The sequence below is a fragment of the Eleutherodactylus coqui genome, chromosome 6 (assembly GCF_035609145.1).
Source record: "Eleutherodactylus coqui strain aEleCoq1 chromosome 6, aEleCoq1.hap1, whole genome shotgun sequence".
Lineage (NCBI taxonomy): Eukaryota > Metazoa > Chordata > Amphibia > Anura > Eleutherodactylidae > Eleutherodactylus > Eleutherodactylus coqui.
Window position 1 is genome coordinate 35,966,726 of NC_089842.1, and position 12,400 is coordinate 35,979,125.

Below are 12,400 nucleotides of genomic sequence, written 5' to 3' on the forward strand. Positions count from 1 at the left end.
GGAAAGAGTTCCTCCATGACCGAGAAAACAAAAGGGTTTCCTCAAACAGAGGAGCGAGGCGACACCCAGGCCATGAGCGCCGCTTATCAGCAAGGCTATAGATAGAACGAGCGTCACAGCCGGAGCGCCGATGACTGCACAAAAAAAAAAAAAAACAAAAAAAAAAAACTATAATATTGAGGGAATCTCAGATCTACAGTGATGGGGCGGATGGTTTTTTTGGCACACCCAGGGTTCATACAGGTTTTAAAAAAAAAAATCCATGACAAAACCTTGATTTTCAGTGACAGTCGCGAAACCCGAAATATACGCAATCAAAGGTTTAGGCCACATGTCCACGGGCGGATCGGATTCGCAAAACCGTGACTTTGGCATGTATTATGCCCATGATGCCTGGCCATGTGACAGTCTGAATAGAATCAAAGTAAATGGACTTTCGTTGATTCATTCACATTAACATAAAAAAAAACAAAAAACACGGCGTGCGGAGAGGCGCGAGAAATATTTAGCAGCATGCTCCATTTGTAGGTGGACCATGCAGCGTGGGCCCTATACTTTTGTGGGGGCAGCGTATGCAACATAGTCCATATGCAATATAGTGCTATGAAAGAGCGTGAGATATTCGGTCATGCACAGTACGCTCACTGACATACGCGGTCTCTGCCGGCAGAGCTGGCATCACATGGACCGCGTGATTGAGGACATAGGCTGGGCTCACACGAGCGTATGCGGACCGTGTAATACGTGAGCTCTGTACACGTGTGCGAAATGCGGTAACTCGCAGGCAATCAATTATATTGCCTAACACAGTTCCACTCATATTAGTGCGCAAGAATTGCGTAATATGCAAGTGCAAAATAGAACACAGCATGTTCGATTTTGCAGCGTATATATGCGCAAGACAGAGCTTATTGTTCTCTATTGTCGGTTATATACATGCGCCCATACGCAATTACATTGCATACGGGCTGTGGGCCTACGCGGCATCGCTTGAAAAAAAAAAAAAAAAAAAAAAAAACCCACATATCAGGTGTACTGCGCATGGTCAGGCGCCGTACAATTTCCCCACCATACGAGGCGTACGCAGGGTTATGTCCGGGTTCACAGACATAAAATGCTGCGGGAGCTCCGTGTTGTTTTACACCTACGGCCGTGTGACCGGGCCTTATGCATTTTTTTATTCCCAGAACTCAACACTAAAATCTCACACAGGTCAGAGCACAAAAGCAACGTGTGAGACCCGACCCGTGTCCAAAGCAGTCATCAGGCCAGTAACAAATTATTGTTACATCTAAAGTTTCAGGCCTATACTAGATTTTGCACATTTTATATAACTTCGTTATCCATGGAGAATTGTGAAGTATCCGGCCACCGCCATCGGGGTCCCGGCCACCCCAGGCCTCATCCCCCTCATCGGGGTCCCGGCCTCCCCAGGCCTCATCCCCCTCATCGGGGTCCCGGCCTCCCCAGGCCTCATCCCCCTCATCGGGGTCCCGGCCTCCCCAGGCCTCATCCCCCTCATCGGGGTCCCGGCCTCCCCAGGCCTCATCCCCCTCATCGTGATCGTGGTCCCGGCCTCCTCAGGCCTCATCCCCCTCATCGTGGTCCCGGCCTCCTCAGGCCTCATCCCCCTCATCGTGGTCCCGGCCTCATCCTCCTCATCCCCCTCATCGTGGTCCCGGCCTCATCCTCCTCATCGGGGTCCTGGCTGCCTCAGGCCCCAACCTCCTCATCGCACTTCAATGAAATCCTAAGGCTAAAACCTTCAAACACATACCATCTGCACCCAGGCCTGTGCACACAGCCCGGGCACGCTGCCAGCATGCCAACATTTAATGGAACGGGCTCATGTGACGGCAGCTGGGCAGCTGCTCAAACTCCCCACACAAATATTACCGTTCCTAAGCGATGGAAACTGGAGAGGACTGAAAACCAGGAACTGGTCGCAACGCGTCGTCCGGGGAAATGTGTACAGTATATCTGGGGGCTCTGGTTAAAGGTTACGCTTGCTCAGTCTAAAGAAACACGGACAGCACACCCCACCACCCCTTCCAACGGGAAAAATACACAATTACCAAGGAGGCGTCGGGGAAAGACAACCCCCCATGCATACAGCAGAGAGGAAGAGATCTTCCCCAATAAGAAGTAAATGCAGGTCTTAGAGTCGCCCCCTTCATAGTTTACGGAGTTTGTGAAAAACTATTTGGCCTCCATTGCTCAAGGCCAAAATAGCAAGAATGCCCATATCCAAAAAAAGTGCCAATTTAGTGCTAATAACGGCTCATGCCCACGAACGTATCGGTAAAAGTCTTGAGGGTCTCCCCACAGCGCTTTACCGGTATTAGTAAACAAATACACAGAGACCGCGTATGGCAGCGTGTGCAGAGCGCATACCTGCGTATCACACGGACACACGCAAGGTGACTTTTAAAAAATTCCCCCGCTCTGTTCCATAGAGTTGCGTATGAAAACATTTTCCATATGCAATGTATTGCGCATGGACAGCGTTTCATACGCTCCCTATACCAATATATAGGCTGGCGCTGCGTAATACGCAGACATAGAGCATGACTTTCATTGACTCCATTCACCGCATATCACGTGTCCATGCAACGCACGTGAATAGGTGGTGAAAAGACGGTTGTGGACTTGGGCCCTTACTCATAGCATGTCTTCCCCAAAACTTTGAACCCTCGAGGTGCGTTCACAGGTAGCAGATCTGCCGCCGATTTCCCACAGCGGAAAATACGCCCCAAAATCTCTCTTAGTTACTCATCACTGGGGCAGATTTTGCCGCTGATCCACAACACTCCTTTACGCCTCATTCAGACGGGCGTATTGTCACCACGTATTACGCATGCATATTTCCCTATGTAACACGCGGTGAATGGAGGCAATGAAAGTCAATTCCCATCTGCATTGAAATTGTGAGTGGACATGTGTATGATACACAGGAGAAATAAATCGCAGCGTGCTCTATTCGCCATGCATCATACGCAGACTCGCTCTGCAGAGCACACTACGTATATCCGTGCCTTCAGAAACCTGGGCATGGGCAGTACCAATCGCAGCCAAACGCAATCTCTGTCGGCAGAGCAAATGACCTGCGATTTTCATTTACGTGAAATTATCCATGCCGAATTCAGCCGCCTGAACGCCGACTAATTAGCCGAACACGGATGCAGTCGGCATGAAGGCTCCTGTATGTAGGTGACAGGTGCTTCTTCATAGCGTGAGACACTTGAAAAAGAAAACCGTGAAATGACTCATTGTGAGAGAATGTGGAATGGGCTCCATGCAAAACAAGAGCCTGATACATTTATGCTAATATTCTCTCTGGACACTTTGTACTGAGGTCTCGTTACAATACAGACTCAGCGGGACGGGGGCGAGGGTCACGCAGCAGAGTTGTGCTAAGGAGGGGGAGACTTCCTGCTTCTCCCATCACAAACGTGACAGCGGGATGTGCGCACAGGTGGAGAGGACAATGGAGGCACGGATATAAAAGACTGCTCAGAAGAAAAAGACATTAAAAGGGGTTTAAAAAAAAAAAAAAAAGAAATGTACTCACCGTTTCCAGAGGCCTAACGCCTGCCACTTGGAATGTGCCATTTATTGTGCATGTTACCCCTCAGCCAATCACAAGCTTCAGCGGCCATTGAAGAATCATCGCTGAGGTCTGCGATCGTTTGAACGTTCACAATAAATGGCACCTGACTGCCCATCGTCTTCAGAGTGGTAGGGAGCAGGGTTCAGGTAAGCGAAGGCATTTTCTTTATTTTAATCCTGCAATTATTATTATTATTTATTTATTTTTTTTTTCAAAAGGAGTTGTAAACTTTTGAAAATCTATCATTGGGCTTGCCAAGGATGACTCATCATCAGTCGTTTGCCAGGCCAGCACAATCATGCACTGAGCAGATTTCTGCAGGAAGCAGACAGCTCCGTTCCAACTGCAGTGGACAGACTTGGTATCACAGGCAAGTATCCCATTCACTCCAATGGGAGTGTTGTCTGCAATACCAAGCCAGGCTCCTGCTGTGGGAATGGAGCCATCTGCTTCCTGTAAAAAGCAGTTCAGTGCATAAGCATACTACCAGAGCTAACAGATGAATGGCAGTGTGTGTGTGTGTGTGTGTGGGGGGGGGGTTAATGGATGGCAAACTTTCTCAGTTTTACTATGGATGACTTATCCGAAAAATAGACCATCGATAGTTCACAATTGGGCAACTGCTTTAAGAATTAACACTCTTTAATTTGTTATCAATATCATATTTTCAAATATTCTTCTGGATTATCAGACAATAATACGTATAATGGTGCAAATAAAATAGTATAAAAACAACAGTGGATTGTTTCTTCCCCATATGCCCCATCTTTTCCTCCTCCTCCTCTACAGTCTGCAGGTTAGCATGAAGAAAGGTCAGAGGGAGTATAGTAACATGACTGCAGCATCCAGACAACACAAAATGGTAGAAGATCTATAAATCACGACTATTTGCAAAGTTGCTTCATTTTATATTGAAGATGAACTGAAGCAATAAAAATGTTGCAAAAATGTATATCTTTCTAGTGGTACAGTGAACACAGCAGCACACACAAAGCAGCTCTCTCTTCACACCCACCGCAGCCCTGATACTTGGCAGCCGGCGCCCCTGTGTTGCTCGGCCCTTCCCACCACTGAGCTGTGATCGCTCCTGCATTCTTTCCTAACTCTGGTATGAGCCCTAAATAGCCTGAAAAACACCAAGAATCCTTCACAGCGGAGCTCCTTAAGCTTGGAAATTCTCATCCGACCCAAACAATCTGCGAAAATTCCTTTTATGAAACCTGCGGCCGTAAACAAATGACGCCGTTTCCTCTAATTCAGTCCATTAGGTTGCACTGATAGGTAAATAATAGATCACATTCTCCATTACTTGCAAGTAGCAACGTCAGTCATGGAAATTAGCAGGATACAGATGTAGCAGAGGCGAATGTCTGTTTAAAGGGACAACATTGCTGCAATTGCTCTAATGGTCTTAACCCCTTAACGACAAGACACCTTTTAGGGATTTTACCAATGTGGTAGTTTTACAACTTTTTTCCGTTTTTAAGTTTTATTGGGGGCAAAAGGCATAAAGGAAAAAAAAATAAATAAATAAAAAATAAATGAATTAACATTTCTAGTTTTTTTTTTATTACTTTATTTTACAGTAAATATACTATGGGAATGGGTTCCTCATTTTGTTTTGGACGTTTTAATATATACTATGTATGGTATTGGATTACAGTGCACATATAGCGATGGTTTTGGTTGGCGTCGGCTTTGGGTTATTTTCCTTCTTATGTATCTATTGTTGTTTTATAATTGTTTTTTTACTTATTTATGCCATTATGTCTTTTACTATCTGTGTCCGCCATGACGTCATATAAGACCTCCGGGGGACATTCACATGTCTTTGGGTTTTGTTTTTTTTATTTGATCCTTTCCCCCTGCAGCTGGGGCATCCACAGGAGCCACAGTTACAGGAGAGAATCCCCCTGTAATGACAATAGTCACTCTCAGAGCTAATCATGGTCTGCTATGAACCTGTAGCTCTGCTGTAGCAGGGAATCTTAGCGGTCACGTGACCGCCAGCTCACATAGTTGAAGAAACACTTCCACTTTAGTACATACCGCTCATTGGAGCGATGTGTACTAAAGAAAGGAGGAGGCAGAAGGGGTTATGCTGGGTCCCACGAGACCGTTTCACCTCGGAAATCGCAGTTTTGCCACAGCAAAAAACTGCAAGATTTTTGCTGGACAAGCGTAGCTTCAAAACCCACAACACTTAGCCGCAGGTTTTGGAGCTGCTTCGCCGCATGCTTTTCCGTTGCGGACGGCTTTTCCGTTGAGGCCACAACGAAGGGAAAAAAGAAAAAAAAAAAAGAATTGACATGCTGCGTCCCGGGAATCCGCGCCGTAGCGACAGCTAATGCCAGCTTTGCAACGACGGATTGTCTGCCCCATGTGGATGAGATTTTTGACAAATCTCGTCCACATGGCTGGCTGATCCCGGGATTAGCGGCCACAGCGAAATTCAACGGCAAATCCGCCCTGTGTGAACCCAGCCTTAAAACCCACTTCTTCCTCCTCCTCCAGGTTATCAGCTGTGACTAACAGATGACAACCCATCCTGCTTTTAATTGATTACAGAATCAGGAGGTTTTAATTCCCACTGTAATTTTACATATGGCTGGCCTTTAAGCCCGGGGCCAAGCGCCGTATATTTACAGTGCTTGGTCCTAAATTGGTTAAAATAACAAACAGAGCAGTACTTACCAGTTTTCCGCCAGGGGAATCCAGTGCTGTTGCCCCACTGTCCTCCCGGTGACTGTCAGCGCAAGTCACCTGACCGCTGCAGCGTCACCACCTGTTCACTTGGCATCAGCGCTCACATCCTGGGTGACATGTAGTGCAGAAGGGAGACCCTGCAGCCTACGATTGACTGAAGCAGTCAAGTGACTTCTGCTGATGTCATCTTCCCCATCAATCACCGGGAGGACAGCGAGGAAACAGCAGACAACCCCTTTGATCTGTTGGAACAGCCTTGTGATAATTCTCTAGTAGCAAAAGGCCTTTTACACGGGCTGATATAATCAAGCAAAGGATTGCATTTTCAAACGCTTGCGCCCAATCACTGCCTAGTATAAGAGGGGGTGAAGAAAAGAAAAAAAGGTCATCTATCAGCGACACGGTCTGTCGTGTAAGAAGGGAATGTGCTGCGGACAATGTAAATTGGTTTGCTCTAAATGTTGTACACATAATTGCAGCATGTAAATGTACATCCAACAACCAGTAATCTACTTGCTAATGTAAATTATCAAAAAGACTCTTTAGTAGCTGCTGAGTGCTCATATATAATGCTACACAAAGCATGTGATATCACTGCTGCATCTGTAAATATGGTTACATACTGGTTGTTACTGAGGTTTACCACCTTAGAGGCACAAAAGGGGTTCCGAACCAAATCAAAGACATCAAGGAGCTTGTAAGTTCTGCGAGTTCTGCTGGATGATCTCCAGGCATTTTGCAACTTTCTCCGAAGATACAAATGAATACAATTTGCCGCCATGTGAGATCACCCAGGCCAAGAGAGACAGAATTATCAGGGGTACAGAACACTTGTCCGAATTAAACCAGCCACCCGTGATGAGGTCAGGCTGAAGAATTAACCAGCCTCTCAGGTTTATGTAGCAATGATCCAAAGATCAAGCTGCAGTTTGGGCTCAAGTGTCGCCGGCCACAATGGATGGTAGTGCACAGCTGTTTGTAGCGCTGTATTCCATGTAAAGGTGGTCATAGACATTAGATCAGCTGAAGGCAAGAATGGCCAACTCACGCTCTCCTGCCGCTCTCCATTGACTTAACATAGCGGCCGTTCAATATTGAACAGCTGCTATTTACACTGAGCGATCAGCTCATCGTCCATCGAAAAAGATGATCAGGCAGTTGTTCTTGAAGAGATCAACAATTTCGAGGAGTCTGGCAGAGGCACGCTCTCCCTCTACATTTAGAGCACACGCACGCTCAGCGTAGTTGAATGGAATCTGCCATTCTATCTGGCCAAAATGATGGAATTGAATGGAAATGCAGAGCAAAGCTTGAAGCATTGGTCTGGATTCTACTAGCAGCAGTCTTCGAAGTCATCCAGGATTTCGTTTGGACATTGCCTCAGTCATCCAGAGGGCGATCTGGAACAGCAGCCCGAACACTGTAGTCAACGAAGCCTTACTCCATCACCTTTGCCCTCTCTTTTTGATAAGAGACATAAGAAGAAGAAAGGACGCAGATAGAGGAGTGTAAGGGTACTTTTACACGGGACGACAATGATGTTCACTCCTGTGCTTTCCCACAAGAGCGATAATCACTCACTGAATGGAGGTAGAGCGCACCAGCGATCTCTTCTGGCCACCTCCATCCAGAATAAACAGGCAGTCATTGAAAGACAAACTGCCTGTTTACAAGGGCCGACAGTAGTTAGGTTTATCGCTTTTTTGAGCGATTGTTCAGGTCTCATATAAAAGCACTCCTACACGTCAACAGGATTAGACCATGGCGTTTGTAGTCTGTAAGCATGTAGATACACACTTCTGCATAAGAGCTGTACACATTACACTGTAAAATCTGTAATCTGAACTACTTGCAAAAATTTTGGAAAAAAAAAGTACACATCCTTTAAAGCATATGGTCATACCACTAAATATATTCCACAGCAGCCACTGATGTCCAGCTCGTTGGAAATGACCCACTCATGTTAGATCACACTAGTTTGGGCCAAGCTGCAATGTTCTGTCCTACTCTACACAATACCTGATCTTACAACTGACCGCTGGATCATAGAACAAAAAAAAAAAAAAACCTTAAAAAAGGTCAATTGTATCAGAAACACAGCAAAAATGTCTACCCTTAAATCTAAAGCTCCCCTTCCTCTCAAGCCAAGTCAAGCTCCTACATGCATAGTCAAAAAGAGCAAGAATAGGCCAACGCCATGTGAAAAATACATTCATCAGAATGAAGAGGGAAAAGCAAACGTAACCCACAACAACCAAAGAAAACTTCCTGGGTGATCCGGTATCAGTCATGTTCAGCGGCTTCATGCATATTCACGACACAATTGCAAGATCACATCCCTGCTGACCTCCCTGTGAGGCCCACGTCTCATAGGCATCACCAGAAGTCATTGTAATCAGAGGCTCGTGGTACTTATGGTTCATTTCTTTGCTTTCCTAATGTAACATTTTGACTTTGTAACACAATTAACCACAACGTAATTCAGGTCAGTTGTTACCATCCCCAAAAGAAGGCCAACATCCACAGGTTGTGCGGTTTGTATGCAGTAACTCGTCTGTAACCCTTGTAATGACAATTACCCAGGGCAGGCGGGAGACGAGCACATTCAGCGGGAGAGGCCAAGAACTGCGGGGCGTATGCAAACTGCATGCCTAACAAGTCAGCTCCTACAATGGAGAGACGGACACAACACTTGGGACATCCTAATAGCTGTAGTGCAGAGGAAGGAGTGATATTACTGCAGCCAGGCAGTGGGGATTGTATGCGATCAGTTGAGTTACTGTGCACATACATGACATTACTTATCCTGTACTGATCCTAAGTTACATCCTGTATTAAGGCCCTTTTACACACAATGACTATTGCTAAAAATTGAGCGTAAATGTGCGCCCATCGTGCGCACATTTACATCAATAAGACAGACCGCAATGCTGAGTTCTCCGCGGGGCAGCGCTGATAACATTCTTTAACAGGTGCTGTCCACTGCAGAACAAAAGTTATTTAGAGAACAGACCACCTGCTGTTCTCTAAATACATGCACATGAAGTACTCAAGGGCTGATTAGCCCATTAGTAGCTATGCAAAATGATTGCTCAAAACTGTCAGTTTCGGACAAATTTTGAGCGATCTGTGTGTGTAATTGCACCTTTATAGTCCAGTGCTGCGCTCACTATTCTGTTGGTGGAGTCACTGTGTAAATACATTACTTATCCTGTACTGCTCCTGAGTTACATCCTGTATTATACTCCAGAGCTGTACTCACTATTCTGCTGGTAGAGTCACTGTGTACATACATTACTTATCCTGTACTGATCCTGAGTTACATCCTGTATTATACTCCAGAGCTGCACTCACTATTCTGCTGGTAGAGTCATTGTGTACATACATTACTTATCCTGTGCTAAAGCTGATTTACACCCTGTATTATACTCCAGAGCTGCACTCACTATCCTACTGGTGGAGTCACTGTGTACATACATTACTTATCCTGAGTTACATCCTGTATTATGCTCTAGAGCTGCACTGACGGGACAAAAACAAAAAAACAAAACTTCAGAACAGAGATCTTAAAGCACTTACTGCTTGTTCAGTTTCGGCAAAGAGGAAGGGCTATTTTTACACCAGGCACTATGCAATGTATACTTAAAAGGGGTTGTCCAGTTGTAAACTACTGATGGCCTATCACTGATGGGTTCTGTCACCAGAGACACTCCGATGATCAGCTGTTCTCTTAGCCAATGCGCCTGTGGACTGAGCAGATTCTTGCAGGAAGCAGACAGCTCTGATCTCACTGAGGTGGCCAGACTTGGTATTGAAGGCAAAGTATTAAAATGAAAGGGAACTTTGTATGTAATACTGAGCCTGGCCACTGCAGTAAGAATGGAGCTGGAATCGGCTCAGTACACAAGCACATTGGCACAGAGAACAGCTGATCAGTGGGGTCCTCTACTATTGATAACTTATCCTGACTATGGTCCATCAAAGCTTTACAACTGGACAACCCCTTTAAAGGTCCTATTGCATTACAGGAGTTGAGTGATGCATCTGGCGACCAGCTTGTTGACTGATACAAATGATGACTAGCTGAACTATGAAAGGAGCCTAGAACTAGAATAGCCAAGTAATGTGGTGGATTTACTAAGTCACTCAACTGGTTACATAGATTGTAGATAGAGATGAGCGAGCGTACTCGGAAAAGCACTACTCGCTCGAGTAATTTGCTTTATCCGAGTATCGCTGTGCTCGTCCCTGAAGATTCGGGTGCCGGCACGGAGCAGGGAGCTGCAGGGGAAAGCGGGGAGGAACGGAGTTAAGATCTTTCTCTCCCTCTCTCCCGCCCGCTCTGCCCCGCTCCCCGCTGCGACTCACCTGTCAGCCGCAGCGGCACCCGAATCTTCAGACCCGAGCACAGCGATACTCGGATAAAGCAAATTACTCGAGCGAGTAGTGCTTTTCCGAGTACGCTCGCTCATCTCTAATTGTAGATCATTTATTCAGTATTCATAAAGTCTAAAATTGTGTTGAAGAGTGGACATACCGTTACACCCCCCCCCCCCCCAAAGTACCCCCACATTGTCCACTCGGCCACTACCGAAAATAGTGCAGATGTGTATGCCGGTACTTACTGGTTGAATTTCCCTGCATCTGGATGATGCATTTTGATTCCTTGCCGAGTTCCCTGGAATTGAAAGGGCGCACCCGAACGGCCACTTTCACAGAAGCCCCAGACATGGTGGTCAGTGGGAGGGACGTGCCAATTGTATAAATAAAAGAATAGAACGTCTGGTGGGGGCGATAAATCTCAGGTCCTCATTCTGCAGAAAAAAAAAGTAAAAAACAATATTAATAGAAACCTAAACACAATGACAACATTGTAACAACACAGTAACAGCACTCAACACAACCGCCGGCCGTCTGATTTCATACACTCCGTGACATTCCGATACGGGGAACAATGGCGCTGACCTGCTTCAGCATTTACTAGATCCCTACAGAAACACCGGCATTAAAAAGATTTTGTGGGTTATTAATAGTTAACAAAAAGATGTAAACAAAAGTCCAACATTTCTCAAAGGGTGACAACCAATATGGCCGCTGTTAGAGAGGTCTTTCTAGGCACTCAATTAGAAAATATTGTTGTTCACCAGTTGGAAGACTATTCCCTGGCGCACACTACACTTCCTGTTTCTACTTGCAGCATCAGAGATGAATAAACCCAAATTTCTCCATAATGTATAAATTTAGATTTCCGATATTGGTCAAGTTTAGAATGTGCGTTTTTCTTTACATCCTGCAGCAACACGAGAAAAGTTCCTTATCAATACAGATGCACCCTAAGGAAAATTAACCTGATGTGTTCAGGGAGGTATGCTGAAGAGACCTTGAACCTGGGAGATAAGGAGGCTTTGAACTTCATGGTATTCAATGGGGAGTACTGATGTAGTTTAGAAGCTGAGAAGAACCCTCCCTAATTGGGCACGGTCACCTGCTGTACATGACGCATATTATACATAGACTAAAAAGAGTTACGCCCAATGCAGACAGGCAAACTTTTGCTGCGGAATCCGCTGTGGGTGCCTGGCCGGTGGTTTCCGCAGCAATGTCCGCCCATAGCATGCAATGTAAAATGATTCATCCACGCACACGAGCAGAAATCGCAAGAAGAATTGAAGCATGCTCCATTTTCATGCGGGACTTACGCGGACGGCTTCCATTGCACTCAAAGGTCACCGGCCAGGCACAAGGTCTGATCCCGCATGCGGAATCCGACCCAATCGTGTGCATTGGGCTTAAGGGCTGGTTGACATCTGCAGAGCAGAAGTGCTACGTCCGCTCTTTGACATGGTGATCACGTGACTGACGGGTGCACCTTGTCACAGCAGAACCAGATCAGCTCTGCAAGTGACTATCAGTACAGGGGGAGGTCTTCACCTGTAACTGGGGCTCCTATGGATGCCCATGCTATAGTGGAAAAGTGTGAAATGCGCCCTGTAATCCAAAACTATACAAGTTATCTATCGAAACATCGGAAACAAAATGAGGGACCCATTCTATACTTAATTTTAGTGTAACACCAATTTTAAA

General features: G+C 45.9%; 1 protein-coding gene across 8 annotated transcripts in view; it reads right to left on the minus strand.

Annotated features, from left to right (window-relative positions):
- KIF1B (kinesin family member 1B) overlaps positions 1-12,400 on the minus strand; it is a 177,897-nt gene that overhangs the window by 136,699 nt on the left and 28,798 nt on the right. For all 8 annotated transcript variants that reach the window (XM_066606579.1, XM_066606575.1, XM_066606573.1 and 5 more), the window contains exon 2: positions 10,942-11,130. In XM_066606579.1, coding sequence (XP_066462676.1) covers positions 10,942-11,047 — 106 coding nt within the window. In that variant the 5' untranslated portion in view covers positions 11,048-11,130. The remainder of the gene's footprint in view (positions 1-10,941; positions 11,131-12,400) is intronic.